General features: G+C 34.1%; 2 protein-coding genes across 3 annotated transcripts; one reads left to right on the forward strand and one right to left on the reverse strand.

Moving 5' to 3' along the window:
- The first annotated feature begins 1,411 nt into the window (after positions 1 to 1,411).
- Positions 1,412 to 6,301, forward strand: LOC125655181 (uncharacterized). 2 transcript variants are annotated; one of them, XM_048885378.2, is made up of 5 exons: positions 1,417 to 1,586; positions 1,849 to 1,915; positions 2,132 to 2,365; positions 2,908 to 3,052; positions 4,900 to 6,301. In XM_048885378.2, exons 3-5 carry the CDS (start codon positions 2,169 to 2,171, stop codon positions 5,098 to 5,100), a joined length of 543 nt encoding a protein of 180 aa, XP_048741335.2. In that variant the 5' UTR covers positions 1,417 to 1,586; positions 1,849 to 1,915; positions 2,132 to 2,168; the 3' UTR covers positions 5,101 to 6,301. The 2 variants fall into 2 exon arrangements, with proteins under 2 accessions (XP_048741332.2, XP_048741335.2); XM_048885375.2 differs by having other exon boundaries at positions 1,412 to 1,586; positions 1,849 to 2,365.
- On the reverse strand, positions 3,563 to 9,433 carry LOC125655183 (uncharacterized). The gene is made up of 4 exons (XM_048885381.2): positions 8,758 to 9,433; positions 6,907 to 7,070; positions 6,071 to 6,195; positions 3,563 to 4,607 (listed from the first exon to the last, which is right to left on the reverse strand). Exons 1-4 carry the CDS (start codon positions 8,971 to 8,973, stop codon positions 3,847 to 3,849), a joined length of 1,266 nt encoding a protein of 421 aa, XP_048741338.2. The 5' UTR covers positions 8,974 to 9,433; the 3' UTR covers positions 3,563 to 3,846.
- Positions 9,434 to 19,754: the final 10,321 nt, after the last annotated feature.

Below are 19,754 nucleotides of genomic sequence, written 5' to 3' on the forward strand. Positions count from 1 at the left end.
TAGTGTACATCTATGAATAGAAGCACGCTGTTTCGACAGTCCAAGATGTAGGTTAAAGGTACATGACTGTGGGATGCTCGAAAGTAGTTATTATCAAACACTCGTTTATAAAAGGTGAAAACAACGAACAGTGTCGTTTACAATGTAATATTTCTTGTTACATGTTGATATTAAATGTCCGGTTTCCAACCCAACTTTTTTTTGAGAATTCTTCGATAAATGAAAAAAAATGTTACCCAAATTCCCCTTTGTTATAAAAGCTCATTATCTGAATATTTTTGTATTTTATATAATGGTCAAAAAATAAAGTATGCACTTTTCCTAACACTGACTTCGCAAGAAAGACATTGCTTGGAAATCACGCGGTTGCACATATTGTACACGGTACAATAGAGTTATAATGTAGGGATACTTTTGTCAAAATTGAAACATCATGATAAAAATATAACTGGGGAGACATTACAAATTCAAGAAGTTTACTTTTCACATTCAAATTCTCTTCATTTTCTTCAATACTGAGTATCAATAATTTATAATGATTCCCTCTAGTGCATAGAAAAATACATTATCAAATGACTATAAGTGTCATGTAAAAGTAAACACGGGTTGAATTAATAACTAAAACTAAGATCACCTCAGTTATGTATTCAATAACAATGGTCATGCGTCTGAGATACATATGATTTGAATAACACTTATCATGACCCGTGTTTACTGGACATCTGTTTGTGTAAGGATCGCCACTTCAGGTCGTGTTCTGCTTTCTGATATAGTTGTACTCTGTTATTTTTGACAATTTTCTAAAATGCATTTCTACAAATGTTTGGATATGTATTCTAAATCAACACGAAAAGTCTTCAAGATTTGAAGCAATATGATGTAACTAGGTGGTGACGTTCTTGACAATCACTACCCTACTCAAATATCCCAACTAATGTCATGTTGGTTCATAATTCATAAAATGTTCAATGTAAAGAAAATCAGTAGTATTTTCTTATATTATTCCTAATTATCACCATGCTCTTCCTGTAGAAAAAAATGTTAATTTGAAAAATACTAATAAAAGTTCAAGTTTATGTATTCGATAAAAATTCACGTCCTAACTTTTCTTAGTAGTACAGGAAATGTCGATTTCAATCATTGGATATTCTTTACCAATTTTAGCTGGAATGTTTTGTTCTTATAAGTTCCACTTGAGAAAACTCTGACGATTCCACCAGTCTGATTAATTGGCGGATCGCCGATTTTCGTGTACGCCCCGCCCACCATGACGACGGTAACTAGCCCGACATTAAACGCATAAACAACATGGCGCGGATCATGTCGTTAAAGGGCATACCAGACGATTTTCCCGCATCATACATGTTACATACACCGTCCCTTCGGCAAAAACAACGGGCTGTCGCGTTTATGAAGGATTCCTATGTTAAATCAGTCAAATTATATGCACAAGAACGAGAAAATATGCTAATAAAAGCCGAAGTATATCGGAGTCAGAGGAAAACGGAGGACCCACACAAGATCAACATTGATGTCAACTTTGATGGGAAGAAATTAGACGATGCACATTGCAGTTGCAAAGCTGGGTGTGTATACGATTATTTTGAGTTATTGAAATAGTTTTTAGTTGTTTATAATTTCAATTTTACGTTTTTGTTTATTTAAATTATTGTTCTTGAAGCGTATAGATCTACGTACATGCGTGCATCAGCCTCAGGTATAGAGAGCGTTTGTAAACAACCTCACTCGGAAAAGTTTTTTCATATTTCATAAACGTTGCTCAGTGTTGTTCTTATTCTTTTTTCTTTTTTTTCCAAATTTCATTTGTTGCATTTTTGTTCCTTTCAGTAACTCGGTGCATTTTACCAATGTTTGTGTTTCCAGTTACTTGCTAACTAAAGGGTGCACATACCAGGTCAGTGTAACTATGATTCAGTATCTTTACCAAATACAGGTACACACCTTTCCCAAAAGCCTGTTTAGATAATTATACTACACATATACATGTAAAATAATTTTGTATTTTGGTACATGTAGTATTATAATGCTATTGTTAATTTGATAAATGTATATTATGCAAATTTGGTGTGGGGATTGGTTTCTATTTTTTCATGTTGTGTACATATTACAGGGAGGCAGGTCAATGTGCACATGTCTTAGCTGTTATCATGATTCTGGAGCAGTGGAAGATTTCTGGTTTTGTTGAAATTCCCTCAATGCTGTCATCAACTTCCCTACCCCAACAGTGGGATAAGCCAAGAGGTGACAAGATTCAACCAGAACCAGTGTCCCAGATGATCATTTCCAACCCATCAAACCTAAACAGAAAAAGAAAGCCAATTGTGGCTTCCTTTGTTGACACACGGTAAAAAAGTGTACATCTTTCAATCAATCTTTTCTCTTATTTTTTTTCTAATTGTTTTAAATGACTGATTGTCATTCTACATTTCACTCACATGGAGACAGTCTTTGAATTATGTTTTGGCCAAATTAAGGCTTTTCAGCAGAAAAGACTCACTTAGTTGTAAAGCACCTACAAGGACACCAGGGATATGTTTTACAAAAGAACTTCAGACTTACGACAACATTTTCAACTTTATTGTAAATCATTCACTCCGAATGCATTTTTTTAAAAAAGAAAATAGTGAAAATTTAGCCTTAGAAAAGTTTTAATTCATTCATTTAAAGTAATAACTGTATAATACAATTTAAGACTTGCCACAGGTTGTTTTGTAAAACGGGCCCCTGACCTCTAACAAGTTTTTAAAAGTGTAGTAATTAGTCCTCAGCCAAAACACTCCAAACTACACAGCTGCCAAGTCACGCCCAAGTGTTTGGCACTGAACACTTGCTACAACATCAAGTTCTTTTAAATGGTCATTCAAAATTATTTTCAACAATTTTCAGGAAAACTGAAATCAGTGAAATGGATATGGAAATCCTGAAAAAGTTTAAACAAGCCCCGATTTCCTATCTGGTATCCACAGCAGCAGGACCAACTGTTGACACTCCATTCGGTGCTCATTACATAGGATCTCCTCTCAGCTATCATGTAAGTTACAAACTTTATTCAGACAAAATATATGAATTAAACTTTATTCAGACAAAATATATGAATTAAACTTTTTAAGTAGGTACTCTACAGTATCACAATGACTGACTTCCTTTTAAAACATGGAATGAAATATAAATATCAGCAATATTTGTCTTTTCATTTCAAAAATCATCATCTAGCTGAGTAGCTTAGCATATCGACCGCTGAACTGTAGATCAAGGGTTCGAGTCCTGCAGAGGTTTTAAATTTTTTTTGTTGGTCAGATTGCTTTATACTAAAACTGTATATTGTGACTAAAGGAAGTAAATTTTAAAGTTTTCAATTTCAAAATATTGTTGCAAATATCCTCACTTTTCATCCATATCAAATTTCTTTGGTGTAGCATTATACAGTAAATATCAATGATTATTACATTTTCCACATGCAATCGATTCATTTAAAAAAAATCCATTTGTAGGAAAACCTCGTTTATATTATGAAAATTTACAACAAAACACATTTAGTGAATGAAGTTTAGCAGTTTTCTTTATCTTGAATTAAATATGACATAAAATTGGTCAATACACAACAAGTTAACCATATCTGATCAACAATACTAAAAAGAGAAAAACTAATTTTGCCCGATAGTATTTTAAACTGTTTTATACGAGCAATAGCCCGTTCAACATGCACACGATGTTTGGCTATTTTGACAGTTTCTGTTACCTCTGAAGCTTTCATCTGTGTTGCACATGACGCAAAAGGTGGAATATTTAGTCGAAGACCAATAGCTTCGATTTCCTTTTCAATATTTAACCCTTTGTCCACCATAACTCCATCACCATTTTGTAATCTCCCACATTGTTTAAGGTCTGACAATACTTTAGGAAGCCACTCTCCTTTGTAATAACTTTATCAGATACTGATCCAGAGAATAACATGGAAGAAAATATTACAGACCCCCTTGGATCTATGCCCACAAGTCCTTTCAAAGTTGTGCATGACTTATAGTCAGAATAACATTGACTCTGTCGATTGAGAGAACTGGGCTTTTGTACTTTTAACTCCGTACAGTCAATAATGACGAAAGTGTCTGGAAAATCTTTCTTATAATTTTCAGGCATGTTTTCGATTATTACTTCACGATGAGGCCATATATCTACACTACCTAGTCTAAAAAACATGAAATTAATCCAGTGGGTGAATATTGCACTGCAGTCTTGCACAGATATATCAAACAAATATGAAATATGTTTAAAGTCAAAGTTTTGTCTCAGTTTTATCAAAACAAGCAAGAGCTGATCCTTTGTTGACAACGATTTTGCACCTTTAAGAGTTTTACTCCATATAATAGGATCTTCTTCTGTTGGTACTAAAAATGAGTATAAAACATTGAACCGGTCTTTAGAAAACCCTGTAAAATACTGATAATCAGTGTCCTTCAGTTTTTTATATCCAAATCGTCCTGAATTTTGTTGTTGCAGCTCAAAATTAATTCGGAGTAGTTTTTCCTTCTCTTCAGTTAATGCAGTATTGTCAGCAATAATGGCCAGTATTTCAAGTGGATTACAACCTGAAATATATTTAGAAAATTTAATATTATTTTTTTTTTTTTGTATTCATGGGTAGTACAATAATGTAAAACATATATGATAAAAATAATCGTGAATGGTTTTTCATTAGACATGATTTATAAATTATATACAACTCAACATGGATCCCGATAGAAAACACACTTTTTCCATGAAAGTCACATCCGATCACAACTCATTGGAGATCCTAAACATAACCCTCAACATTATATGTCATGTCTATCATTACAATGTATTTATTATTGCAATGTATTTATTATCGCATAATTTCAGACACCATTGATTTTACCTATTACAAAACCCCGTGCAGCAGAAAACTGTGGAAGTACTGTGTTCCCAAAAGCCCTTCATACCTGCGTTGACCTTGAATGCATTCAAAACCTTACACATGAATGGACTGAGCTGAATTTGACACAGAGTGATGCAATTAATTTGGAAAAATCAACAAGATCTCAGAGTCTGAACCAAATATGACATACAGAACGAAGTAAGAGAATAACGGCATCCAATTTCGGACTAATCATAAGAAGAAAAAAAGACGTAAACCAGAAATTTTTAAAGAACACATTTCAAAAGAATAATTTCACATCTTCTGCTACATCATATGGTAAAGTGAATGAACACATTGGCAAGCAAATGTACATTAAGAAAACCGGACACCACCTTCATGATATAGGCTTGATTGTAAACACAGAACTACCATTTCTAGGTGCTACTCCTGATGGCATAGTGTGTGATAAGTCTGAAAGTGGCTTGATTGAAATTAAATGTCCTTACTCTGTCAGAGACAAGACCATCAGTGAAGCATGTGAAACAAGAAATGATTTCTTCCTCCAAAGAAATGGCGACACTTTCAGCTTAAAACATGAGCATTCCCACTGGTATCAAGTCCAAGGACAGCTTCTAGTTACTGGAGCTCCATTTTGTGACTTCATTACATATACCAAACAAGACTTATATGTAGAAAGAGTTTATCCAAACAAGTCTACTATGGATGTGTTAGTTCAGAAACTAGCTAAGTTTTATGTCCAACATTTTAAGCCATTTATCCACAAATGTGATTCTGATCTACATGTATAATGTTGATTTACCACACCAACTATGAAAACAAGAATGTGTTTGTATCTGACATAATATGCCCCCTCCCCTCATAACAACAAGGACACAATAAACACTGACTCAGTGTGACAGAAAGATTTGTTTACAGGTCATTAATATCTGTGTATGGTAGATATATGTAGAGAGTCTTGGAGATAAAATTGTGTTTGCTGTCATACACTTAAATTTGTATATAAATGTACTAGATAATTCAAATTCAGTTGAGTAAAGTTCTCTTTACACTTTCAGTGAAGTATTTACATTTTTTTTATTTTGGTGCATAGATATCATGTCATTTGCAAATACTGCTCCTTGATACTAATATTCAATCATAGAACATAATTACCAGGAAGAATTGGGTTAACATTTTCTGTTGCTGATGTTTGAGAACTTGTAGTTGCAGTCGTTGAAACATGTTGGATTTCAGATGATGCCTTTAACACATCACTGCCAGCTTCATTGTGCTGATTCCTTTGATATGGATTACAAAGAAACATTTTTCTTACAAATATTTTTTTAAAGATGAAATTTTTGTCAGACTGGGTAAAGGTTTTGCTTAAATATAGTACACTGTACATGCATTGCCATTTTTTTAATGTGAGAATATTTACTTCAAAATGCTTTATCTTGCAGATGTATCATGCAATACTATATATATATAGTTATAATTCAGGGTGTCAAGCCCCTATTTATTCCTATAAACCCAAAGGTTCTTATATATACCCTACCAGTCATTATAAAAATTCCTATAAAGCCCTATATATCCAAAAAAAAAAAAAAAGGACAGTCCTATTTTCAAAAATGATAAAAAAAAAAAAAAGAAAGAAACAAAAAAGAGAGAGTTGATGCTAGATTGATATTTAGTTAGATTGTTATGAAGAGAATAACTATGATCATTGTATAAGAACTGCCTGTTGGATGGAAAACTGTCCACATCTGAAAGGATTTTGTCTTTGTTTATGTTTCATATTATTTCTTCTCCAGAAACATACTATGCAGAAACTATTAATAAACTTTTATACAAATTCTTTAATAAAAACCCTATTTATTCCTATAAATCTGCTGTAAAATCCCTATATTTGCCCTATAAACTGCAAATTGTTTTCCTTATAATCCCATATTTTTTAGACCAAAAGTGGCTTAAATTGACACCCTGTTGTATGTACATGCACTACAACTTACATATCAGTACTAATGTCCATCAAAATCTGTCGCTTAGATGTAGTTCTCGTTTCTGAACTTGACCCTCTTTTGGTGGGTGGTTTTCGAGCTGGTGTCAATGCATCATAACTGACTGCAGACACTGGATCAGGATGAATCTCAGATGGCTGGTCATTGACAAAATGCTAATAATTGAAAAAAGGAACACATTAAAAAACATCCAATTTATCTTTTAAATATTGTAACAATTAAAACATCCAATTTTATAATAATAAAAATGATGACTAAACAATATGATGAAATCAAGAAAGCAGTGGGACATTATACATTAAATAAAGGGTATGTGCATATGTAGCAGGGTTGGGCGGTTAAAACCGCCCCCGGTTTTAACCGCCCCGATCAATACTCCCTAAGTGGTAATTACTGGTCAATTGAGATTTAAACTGTCCATTTTCCTATTTTTGTACATTTTTTGCAAAGATAAATTAAGTCTTTTCATTATAATATATGGATCAATTGGTTATCAATCTTTTTGATTAGATAATTAGATGTAATTTCATAAATTTAATATATTTGGTTTGCTGAAACTGTGATCATAATATCTTCAGAACTATAAAAGAGGGTCAAATATAGCATAACTAGACAATAGGAGACAGACCTGCTTATACATGTACCTGGACAGATTAAGAATAACAGGTAGCTGGACATTAAATAAACACAGTGATTTAATATGAATTGGGTGACAGGTGCTCTAGATAAACAATGTGTTGCAATGTACAGAGCAGGAGATGTACCAGAGCACCGGAAACAAAGTTGACAGGTGTTAATTAGCATACTCTGGGACCAGAGAGGACCAGTGTACATGTTATTGTTATGAAAACATCACCAACACATCCCCTCAAGGTAGTTCTTGATAAACTAAAGAATTTGAACAGAAATAGAAAACACTTCCCCATCATACTATCCCAATTTAACAGAGTCATTTACATTATTTATTTAATATTATGACTTGCAAGTATATCATAAACTGATAGTGCATGTTATGAATTACAGTATTTACCATACTGATGGCCACTGAAACATTTAAAATAACCAACAACACAGACTATAATGACCAAAGAATTTTCAATCAACCAGTATTGACCATTATTGACCGGTTTTAACCAGTATTGACCACCGGCCCGGTCAATACTCATATTGACAACTTTTTTGCCAACCCTGCTATGTAGTGCAATTTGCTAAAACAGAATTCTGGTTGGCATCGTTGTAGAATATGTATACATGTTTCAGTATCCGTGTTATATGATTATAGAATACCTGAATCTACTGTCACAGTGATTGTGTACATGTACAGTACTTAAGTCTTAAAGGGACTGATTCAAGATTTTCCTCATAATTTTATTTTTCACTAAGTTTTAGTGATTAAATTCTACTGTCTAATATGTTTAAAAGGTTTCACAAAAAAATCAGGTTATACATGACAGAAGCTTAAAATAAAAACAAAATGAATACCAATAGAATGGTTATTTTGCCAAAATTTGATCCCCCTGTTAAAATCCTGGATCATTCCATGCTATATTTAGTCATCAGATCAGGTCGTATTTAACTGCATGGGTTTGCATAAATATGTATAACATAATCACTAATATTTTGATATACCTACCTATTCATTTGCAGTTCATATTACCTAGCACTTTACATGTAACTGTGCATGACAAAAAACTTGTATTTACACGAGTCATCATGCACTGATGATGCAGTCGACCTGCACGGGCACCAGATCTGCAGCTAGGCCTATGTCCCCTTTGTACTTTCTATTTACGAGTTTAATAATATTTTAATGAGTGTTACAAGTATCGGTGAGCATATTACCTTTGCACACACGTATAAATGTTTCGCTTTCCCTCTTTCTTTGAGTATATCTTCATTTAACTGATAATGGGGACAACCACACAAGCGTATCCACCTCTTAGCTTTTTCCAAGTTTCTTCCAGGTTTTGGAAAAGGAATGAACACTATCTCTCCTTGAAGCCGATCTGGGTATCTACTATCAGTGTTACAAGTGTCCCAACAGCAACGTTTCACCATAATTGCGTTGTCATAAACCAATGTAAACAATCCGATAAAATGTCGAATTTTCGCTTGTTGTCGGGCAAAATGGCGGCGTGTCCTTAGCTTCAGAAAGCGCGTGTAAATGGAGCTCTCTGATTGGCTAATGCTCCCGTCACTCAAAAATTCGGCGATCCGCCAATTGTAATAGGGATATCGTGGTATTTCCCGGTAAGAAGAGGGGTATGCCTAATACCAGGTGTGCATTCTTAACTCGGAACGGAGGATACTTGCAAAATTTTAAACACAATTATATAGTGCAAAATACATCACAAACATCATATTTTATATAAATATACACTTTATTTTATGAAAAAGTAATCTACATTTATATGACGATTTCTTCTTTGTTTTAATTGAATACCTTTTATCTACTATATTCAGATTTCATAAATTAACCATCAATTATCTCTTAGATATTTCATAAAGTATGGTTATGTATACCATCAAATAAAATTGTCAGATATTAATTGCTGAAAATACATGTCGTAGAATCTATGAATTATAAATAGCGTACCTTACTATAAAAGAATTGTTATAATTGATTTAACCAGTTCTTATAATCATTTCTGCATGCATTGTAAATGATATATGTTGAGGTAACACTATAATCTTTTTTAAAAAAGATAAGTATGTATAATATGTTTTACGGCGTGACCGTGTTTGAGGGCGAAGCAAAAAAGTTTTGGCATTAGTATCTATATTCAAAGCAGGACAAAAACAACCCGAAGTTAGCACGCGGACGGAGCTGTATCAAAGCATCCTAATTTTGAACATTTGATCCGCCTATATATTGAACGCGGGAATATATAACAGTACATTGTGACATCATATTCAGCGTCGTTATTTAGCAAATTTACAAACATAGCGTTTGAACCACAACAAAAAACATGACGTTAATCGTGGAGTGATTATATATGATTAGGAAAATAACATTTACATGCTTTTACGGATTTTATGTGTAACATCTCAGAATGACGTGAACTAGGGTAAACGAGATTCAAAATGGAGAAATAGATGTTCATGCACTAATATTCGAATCGACGCCATTGGTACCAAACTTTTCAAGTTCCATTGGTATGGTTTAACAATATTTTCCTATATTTTCCTTTCAAACATGTATATACGTGTTACCTATAGGAAGAGCTCCGCTCTCACGGCCCTTCGGGCCATGAGAGGGCTCCGGCCTCTATTAGTTTACATCATGCAAGTTTTAGCAACATTTTACCTATCAAAATGTATATAAATGTAATAAAACAAACTCTTAAATTTAACATTCTGCGAGAATTTAGTAAGCTACATTCAAACCTTTATTCTATGTATGATATCCTACCAATAAAACAGTTCGTGATTTCCTATTGATTTAGCAAATTATATTTCAAACAAGCTATATGCGATAATTCCCGATAATATTAAATACTCAAAACCCCTCATCAACTCACCTTTCAGCGCCAGAAGAAATGCCTCATTATACGGGATAACCAAGAGTGTGTGTATTTAACAAATCTCAGTAAACCTGGCTACTCAGTTTCTTCCTGCAGGGACTATTTTTCTCAAATTTCCTGAATTGGAATAGGTGTCGAACATTGCATTGGAACATTTGAACATTTTGTCATCGAAAAGAAAATGGCGTTTAAATGTGTTTACTTGTGTGTAGCAACCAATATATGGATCCTGTGTCATGCGCATTGTAGAACCTTTTGGTCGGCAAGGGAAATGCTACGCAAAAAGCTATGATCAATATAGAAAAATACCATATGTTGACGAAAGTTGCTATAAATAAATCATGTAGTACGCTTATGGTGTAAAAAGCCATAAATCATTCAAGTTCCTATCAATATAGCAAAACCTTGGTAACTTACATCGTTTGGTTGTTTTAGCCAGACGTACTACCTATATTTAGCTACTATTTATCAGTAAAACGTCTCTAGAATTTGACTACAGTACGGATACATAAAAGATCCCTTCGTTTTGTGATATGATGACTTTTCCTATTCCTGACACAGTAAAACCAACATTACCAAGAAATTAAGCCGAAATTAACAATCACATCTCCTATTCATTCAACGATAATCATTCATATCATATCGTATTTGTATTCATCTATAGTGGTCAGTGGGGCTCGATCGCCGGTGGCCAGTTGGCTCAGTCGGTAAAATACCTGACTAGAGATTCAGGGGCCTGCGTTCGAATCCCGGTCTTGTCCGTTGCATTTTTCTCCCTTCCTGTTACATTTGGTACCGTGACTAGGAAGAAAATGCAACGGACCAGACCAGTTTCGATCGTCGGCGTCCAGTTAGCTCAGTTGGAAAAAACCTGACTAGAGATTCAGGAGACCCGGGTTCGAATCCCGGTCTGCATTTTCTCCCTTCCTGGTACACATTCTGTTATAAAATTTAGAAATTCATTTCAAAATTAAGGATTATCTCCCTCATGCATAGCTCTTATCCTTGGACGAATTTGCCTCCACTTTTTTGGCACGCTGTTTTTGGCTATATTTAGCTTTAAAACTTCATAGTTATTTCGGATTTCAAACATTTCGGTTGAGCATCACTGAAGAGACATTATTTGTCGAAATGCGCATCTGTTGCATCAAAATTGGTACCGTATAAGTTTTACATTCAATTACGAATTTACCTGATTCTATCGCCCTTGATAAATGGATATAATTTTGTCATAAACAGTCAGGATTATCGATCAAAAATTAATATTTATTAATACACAAAACAAGCATTGAATCATTTGAGAGAGATTTCTACACCATCTGCAAGTGATAGTGAAGTATTGCAGTATAAATATGGAAGTTGACGATGGTGAAACTGAGATGCACTGATGCAGCTAGCAATCAGAATTTCACTTGAAATACAATACAATAGTAGAATATACACAGTTTTTTTCGTTTGATCGATACATGTATATAGCCTCGACTAAAATTAGTCTTTGATGTAAATCATCATCCTGCGCACAATGAACGTTTGTCCTAACTCATCTCGACTAAAATTAACGTTTCTGAATTCTGTTACATGGCACTAATATTGTTCAATGCAGTTTATGAAAGTGTCGAAGTAAAAATGTTTCTGCTAACCGTTGATATTAAATGGCCGAATTTCAGTGAATCTTTCATGATACAAAACTTTGTTATTTGCACGATTCTATGCGAATTGTGTCTTTATTACAACTGGATATTATTTAATTGCTTTAAAGCAATGTACTACTGGGTATGTTTTATGTCCATGTATTTAGTTTTAATAACCTTAATAAATGACAAACCACATGTAATAAACATGGAATTTCATTATGCGTGCATTCGTTTTATATATCAAAATTCCCAAATAAAAGTGAGCAGTTTGCCTAGCACTGAATTCAAGGGAAATAACTCATTGTATTGTGCAAGTAAGTTAAGACTTAAGAATAATTCAGTTAAAATTCCAAATTCATTATGAAGATAATGCTCAAATGGTGTAAGAAATTTTAAATTTTATAGAAGTGTTGAAGTTTATTTTGCCCAGTCCAATTCTCTTATTAGTGGATATTGATTTCCTTTGGTGCATATAAACGTTTTACCAAATGATTGTTATAAACGTAAAAACGAATTGGATAATAACAAAGACCAAAAGCATGTCAATGATGCATTCAATAACAAAGTTCGTGTGCCTTAGATACATGTGGTGTTTAAATGATATTTATGACGTTATATGTTTAAACACCTGTTTATGGTAGTATTACCGCATCAGACTTCCAATGGTGTTAAATACAAAACAAGTCATCGATTCACCTACCGGTGTACAAAAATATCATCATTATGCAAGAGAGTCTATTGTATATGTATTGAACAAAATCGAGTAAACGTGACAACCCGGTGCCGTCCGGTATTAAAGAAACCGGGATAGATTCTTGAGAATTCACCGAAAACAAAAAGGCGTTTAAATGTCTTAACGTTTGCATAGCAATCAATTTGTAGGTCGCGTCACATGCATATTGCGTTAATTCATAGCTGACAAAAATGAATTCTGTCCACAATAGTCATCGTTTCTTTTACCAAAATGGGACAGTAGGAGAATTTAGGCGAGGAAATCGTGCAGCGAAAGCTCCCACAATGCCTAGCTAATATCAGTAGGAAAAAAGAAAATTTCTGGTCGACAAGAAGATTCTTTTGACCTTGGTCGTCATTATTATCGAAATTTGACGTATTCTAATATTTCCACGGGTGGAAGTAAAGGTAATTCCGGACTAATTTATTTTGGCAATATTTGCTTTATCAATTAGACATATACAGTCAAGCGTTGATATTCGTGGCAAGTTGACAATCTTGATTAAAACAGGTTTTCTTAAAACGGTACATGAGAACATTGTTTATTGATTAATCTGTTACTCTGATCAACAGATTCTTCTGTTTAATATGTACGTACAAATGTATGCGATCGGATGGAACACTTTCATTTTAGATACAATGTGGCATTAGACTTATTTTTAAACCTGAAGAAAATTGCATTCATTTTTGAGAAATAAAAAACTATCAACGCTCCCTTTGTCATACTTCAATTGCCACCTCCGACTTTCACACCTTCTCTACGAATGTTATTTCAAATACCCTGATTAGCTGACCACTATAGCGGTAAAGATGGAATTTACGTAGAATGTACAGGCAATACACAAGTCGGCTTTTATTCTGAAACAGAAACTTGATCAAAGAAGTGTAACAAGGCAAACTATTCCACAATACATAAAAGGAACTACCGAGGGTAGAGATACATAATGGTTCTGCGCTTGATAGATACAACCAAAGGTGTTAAAATTGCTCCGAAGGCTAAGAGTATATCGGATGTAATTCTGTCTGTTGGTTTTGTTTCGATTAATTTGCAGATCTTCACTGTTGAGGGTCACTCTTAGAGGAATTTTAAAATAGCTGCTCGAATTCCCAACAATGTCTACCTGTCCCAGATCCCATTATAAAATAGCTTTATGATTTGTAAGTTTTTAATGGCGTGGTTTGTACAGTCTGTACGTTTTTATTAGCGTGAATTGATCATCTACGCAACGATTCTTGCATGAAACAGTTTGCACGGACGCTGAACGGTCTGCACTGAACGGTGACCGGTTTGCACGGAACGAAACGAAACGCATTGGAGTTGTAGTGCCACAATTCGGGGCCCGTAGGTTTGTGTAAATATCGTCATAACGGCAGCATTAAACTCAAGACTTTAAGAAGGTACTCTACATCGTCCAAATGGTTGACTTCCTTTTACAACATGGATGAAAATATAAATATTAGCAGTATTTGTCTATCCATTTCAAAGGTTATCGCCTAGGTGAGTAGTTTGCTAAAGTAGCAGGTTGACTGCTGAACTGTAGATCGCAAGCTCAAGTCCAGCAGGGGTTTGAAACTATTCAATGTAATAAGGAAGTAAAGTTGCATAGAAACACAAATATGGTGGGATAATGTCTTACTGCTAACAAAAATTACTCCACTAACCCAAAAGATGGTGGGAGAGAAATCTCAGAATACCACTTCCTCATACTTATACTGAAGATATAGGAAAATATATCGTTGTTCATGCAGGTGAGTGTATGGCTTCAGTTGATATATATCAAACGTAAACTAAAATATCTAGTCTAATGAAACAATCCGTCGAATATGTTGGTGTAGCTACCGTGAGAGCGAGCGTAGCCACGTGTGCATACGAGTGGATCCAGAATGTTTCCTCATGGAATTGGGTTCCATCTCATGTATCTTTAACATAGTAGTATTTTAAAACTAGAAGTGCATACAAATTAGCGTATTGTTTTTTACTTTGCCCATAGTTGATAGGTTTGGATTTTATATTCCTCTTATATATGTGCCTTACAAAGTCAATACACATCTAGCAATCGTTCTCGCTTACTACAGAAGTCTATCAATAGATGAAATCAACATCACAAAATGTATCTATAATTTTATTTGTATTCCAAACAGTGGACTTTCATCAATAATAAAAACATTTCTGTAAAACAATGTCTTACTAATGTATGTCTACAATCTCGCCTGCTACACTGACTCCTGGTCACCCTTATGTAAACGATGGCTGATTTTGGCAACTATGATGTGGAATTGTACCTTCTGCTAGACGATGGCATTTGACTTTAAGAAATAAAAGTAATTCAAAGGATTTATGACCGATATTTGTAAGTCGTCATTAAGTCGTGCATTAAGACCTACACACCGAACTGCCTGCGTATTATATCAGCCTTGGGTGATGCCGGTTTCCAAGCACGCCAAATCATATTTATGTCAGAGCACCCAAGTGAGGCGTCGTTGAAAACCTGTAACAGAGATTTATCGAGTCAACAGAAGTGTTCAGTGAGTTCATGTTTGTCAGCATTTAGAAATTCAAACCCAAAACTGTCCCTTACCTTCCTGCACTTTCACATTCTCTGCGATGTCAGTTCTTTCAAGAGATTCGTCTTCGTCCTTTGTCCTGTCTATAAATGATTTGTATTTCATTTTATGGAAAGGTATTTTATGTTTTCGTCATTTTGAACGATGCGTTATGTAGGTCAATAATCTGAAAAATATGGAAAGGTGTTGTTAACACGGTTTAGCAATGATTATCGATCAAAATTGTAAATATAAGTATTATATTATAATAGTATACCCTTCCAGCTTTATGGAATTTGGACATGTGATCAACATGTATTTATATCCCGATATATATTTTGAAACTATACCTTATTTGTTACATAAATCCAATTAACAGACTTGCGATATTGTAGAAATACCAATATTGATACACCTTATGAATGTTATTCATGGTGGTTTATTTTATTCATTTATTTATTTTTGGGTCAGCTTGATTTTGTTTTAGTTTTGCACATGTCACTTACATTTCTAGCATTTTCTCGGAAAGAATTGTGGTCATCTCCTCGACGTATGGTATGATATCGGACATAAATTGAGATCTTGCATTGTAGTAATATTACAATACTTCATACATCGACCTGAGTAGCTTAGCAGTTAGATAGCCTAATTAATTAAAGTGGGATATATTCTAACTGGCGTTACAGGGCCCCCGGGTTCAATCCCCGATTCTTCCAAAGACTGTTCTTCCATCTTTACTAGAATAACTTTGTAATTGCCATATATATATATATATATATATATATATATATATATATATATATATATATATATATATATATATAACATTCTGCAATACATAATGACTGACTTTATATTTTTACTTGTACTAATTAGGAACAGTCAATGAAATAAGTTTGCTAACTCTAAAATAGACAGGGCAATACCTCAATATCATTTTGTAGAAACGCGATAGAATGCAAGAGAATTGCACATAAAATGTCATGAAAATCATATATTATTGAGCAACGTCGTATATTTCCTGAAGTGAGAAAACACCATAAAACAATTCAGCCTTTTTTGGATATCCTGATTAACCTACGTGTGAATTAATTGAGGTCACATAATCACTTTAGAGTTTACATAAAACTGAACCTAGATGAACTGTTTTTCACAAGTTTTTTTTTTTTTTTTTTTTTTGCTGTTGTTAAGTTTAGTACATTCGATGTGCTGAGTATCTTCACATTGAGTCCTGATCCAGTGATCTCGTTGTCTACGAAAAGGGGTACTAAGAGTTGGATTGTTTTCTTTGCGGAATTCTGACCCTCATCGACAAAATGGAGTTGTCAGGGGAATTAAAGTGCTTGTAAAGAAATTGGTTACCACCTTTATTTATTTGAAATATGTGCCTCCATATTATTTTATTAATTGAACACCTAGTTTTCCCCACATGAATTAAGTCATATATGTTACACTCAATAGTCTAGACAACGCTAAAAGATTTACAAGTTGAATTATAAAAGTTTTATATTTTGTTGCAGAAAATACTTTCGGTGAGATTGCTACCAAATGCATTTCTAGTAATCAGTATATGACAAGTTTCACATTTTTTACAGAACATTTTGAGATTGAACACATGGAATCTGAAATAGAAATCATCAGAAATATATCTTACAGGAACATAACAGTCTTTAATTTAGTTTAAAGAATTTTCCTTTCTCTACCAAAGCTTACAATCTGACGATTGCGCATGACTATTTTTTTTATATATCGAGGGATAATCGGAGGGACACAAACCAATCTGGTAGAGCTTGTGTCCCTTATCGAATCCACCTTTTTTATAATGGGCGACGACATGTCAGTTCGTATTGTTCTCATTATTGTTTGTATTCATAAGAGAACATATATCGAGCAATAGGCATCCTTGAAGAAAGATTTTCCACATCAGAGATATAAGTTTGATGGTTAAATGAATGCTGAAGATAACGAACAGTGATCAAATTCAAAACTCCCAAAAGCAATACAAAAGAGAGAGTTGGACATACCAGAGATGGGTTCATGTGCCTAGCATAAGTAAGCATCCCCTGTCGACCAGTCAAACCCACGGTGAGGACTACATCTTGACTAAGTAAACGGAATTATCGGTAGTGAAAATCAGTGTGCCAAAAATGGCCTAACAATCAGTATAAAACAAGGAAAACAGCATTTAACCCAATGATAGGTTGCATTGGCAAATCAGATCGCTATAACGGCCATAGAATTTGCGAAATACTGACTTTAAACAACATTGTTGAAACCCCTGCACCATCAACTTGTTTGTTAGTAGCCTGTATCGATTTTAAAACTAATCATACGCAGAAAATGCTCTTACGTATCGAATCAGTTGAGGAATATCAAACCATAACTTCATTGTTATTTCGGATTTCAAGTATTTCGGCTGAGCATCACTGAAGAGACATTATTTGTCGAAATGAGCATCTGGTGTATTAAAATTGGTACCGTATAAATTTTACATCATGACCCCTGGGTCGAGGCGTCTGGTGGTGGACTGTTAGTCCCTGAGGGTCACTAAAGCCCAGTAGCGAAGTATTTCGTTACTAGCTTGAAAATACGGATGTATCTTTAATTGCTGTTATAAAATTTAGAAATTCATTTCAAAATTAAGGATTATCTCCCTCACGCATAGCTCTTATCTTTAGACGAATTTGACTCCACTTTTTTGTCACACTGTTTTTCTCTACAATAGCTCTAAACCTTCATTGTTATTTCGGATTTCAAATATTTCGGTTGAGCATCACTGAAGAGACATTATTTGTCGAAATACACTAACAAGCAAGTTGATGGTGCAGGAGCTTCAACAATGTTGTTTAAAGTCAGTATTTCGCAAACAGTTTGCTAATCTATTCCTTATTTGAATGCCATAGTTTGGGCTCCAAGTGAAATCATCGATATTTTGGCCCAAATGACTTTAGAAACTGTACCTATTTCGTTGAAAAGCAAGCAGCATTACATTATGTACAGTAATGGGATCATTTTTAATGGTTACTTAATTAAATATTGCATATACATAATGTAAATGTTTCAAATGGATTGGCAAAATAAATAAATAAATAAAAGTGAAAGAACCAAGGGACTACTGTCTCCCTGGCAAACGAAATTTGAACCCTAAAAAGAATATACTCTGTCTTTTCCTTCGTCTCTCTTCCCTTAGAGTTGAATCTTCTCTGCTACAATTTAGATTTATCAAGATAAGAATATGGGTATCACATTGTCCAAGTAAAGATGGTTAACTTCATATGTACATGTATGAAATTGTAAAACTTATTTGCTCAAAGAGGAAACAGGAATATGCAAAAACGGTGATGAGGTGGCGATTTAGGCAAATTTAATCGCTCCTGCACATGGTAATAATCGAAATTAAATTTGATAATCCTTATGCAATGGAGCAATCTAGTAAATCACTTAAGAAAGTTAGCTCCTGAGGTTTTGAGTACAACTGCACAGAGTGCTACAATTAAGTATTCACTGGTTCAATACTGATTCCATGTATCGTCTTGATTTCCTTCTGACAGTTTTGAGCATTACTGTTAAATGTTTGAAAACAGCTTGTATATTGCGTAAATCCAGGCACATCTGAGTCGAAACGTCGGTAGAAGCATAAACTGTCATCGACTCCGGCATTTACACGTTTTCCGGAATCAAAATATGAATGCTTGCGAAGAGAAGTCGATGTAGGCTATTCCTCTCGACTTCTCTAAAGAGAATACTTTTTTGAATAACTTCCTAAATTTTGTTTTCAGTTATACATGCATTTATCCGACTTATTTGGATTCACATTCTCTCCAACCTGATTTTGAATTGAAATCAACTTCATTATTGATTACAAAAATAATTTCACTTTCATGGTTTGATTGCTATATACAGATAACCATTTACTAGATTCTGTAGCACAAGTCATACAGATGCATGTTTCTGGTGAGGTGATGAAATTTATGTAAAGTGTTTCATAGACCTGCATCATTGGTGTGTTTTGACGTGAATATCTGTGGCACTTGTTTGTTAGTTATGTGGTTATGTGTATTTTTCTTTTCTGTCCAGTTGCTTTGTTTGTTTGTTTCTTTCTATTATTATTTGACATACATGTATGTATCAAACTATTGATTGTTTCATTTTAGTTGTGTTCTAAAAATATTTCATACAACTGGAACACAACAGTTTTCACATTTTCTACCAAAGCTTGACATTTCCAAAAATATTCTCTACAATATCACATCTGTAAGAAATTTTTTTTATAGTCATGTAGAGCATTCCATGATCCAGGGTGGGGGCCGGAGCGTAGTGGATCAGAAACCATTGACTTGGGAAGATGGGTGGGGGCCAAACTGGGTATAAAGTGACTATATGTAAACTATTTGAATAGCATAGC

This window comes from Ostrea edulis, chromosome 7, assembly GCF_947568905.1.
Source record: "Ostrea edulis chromosome 7, xbOstEdul1.1, whole genome shotgun sequence".
Taxonomy (NCBI): Eukaryota; Metazoa; Mollusca; class Bivalvia; order Ostreida; family Ostreidae; genus Ostrea; species Ostrea edulis.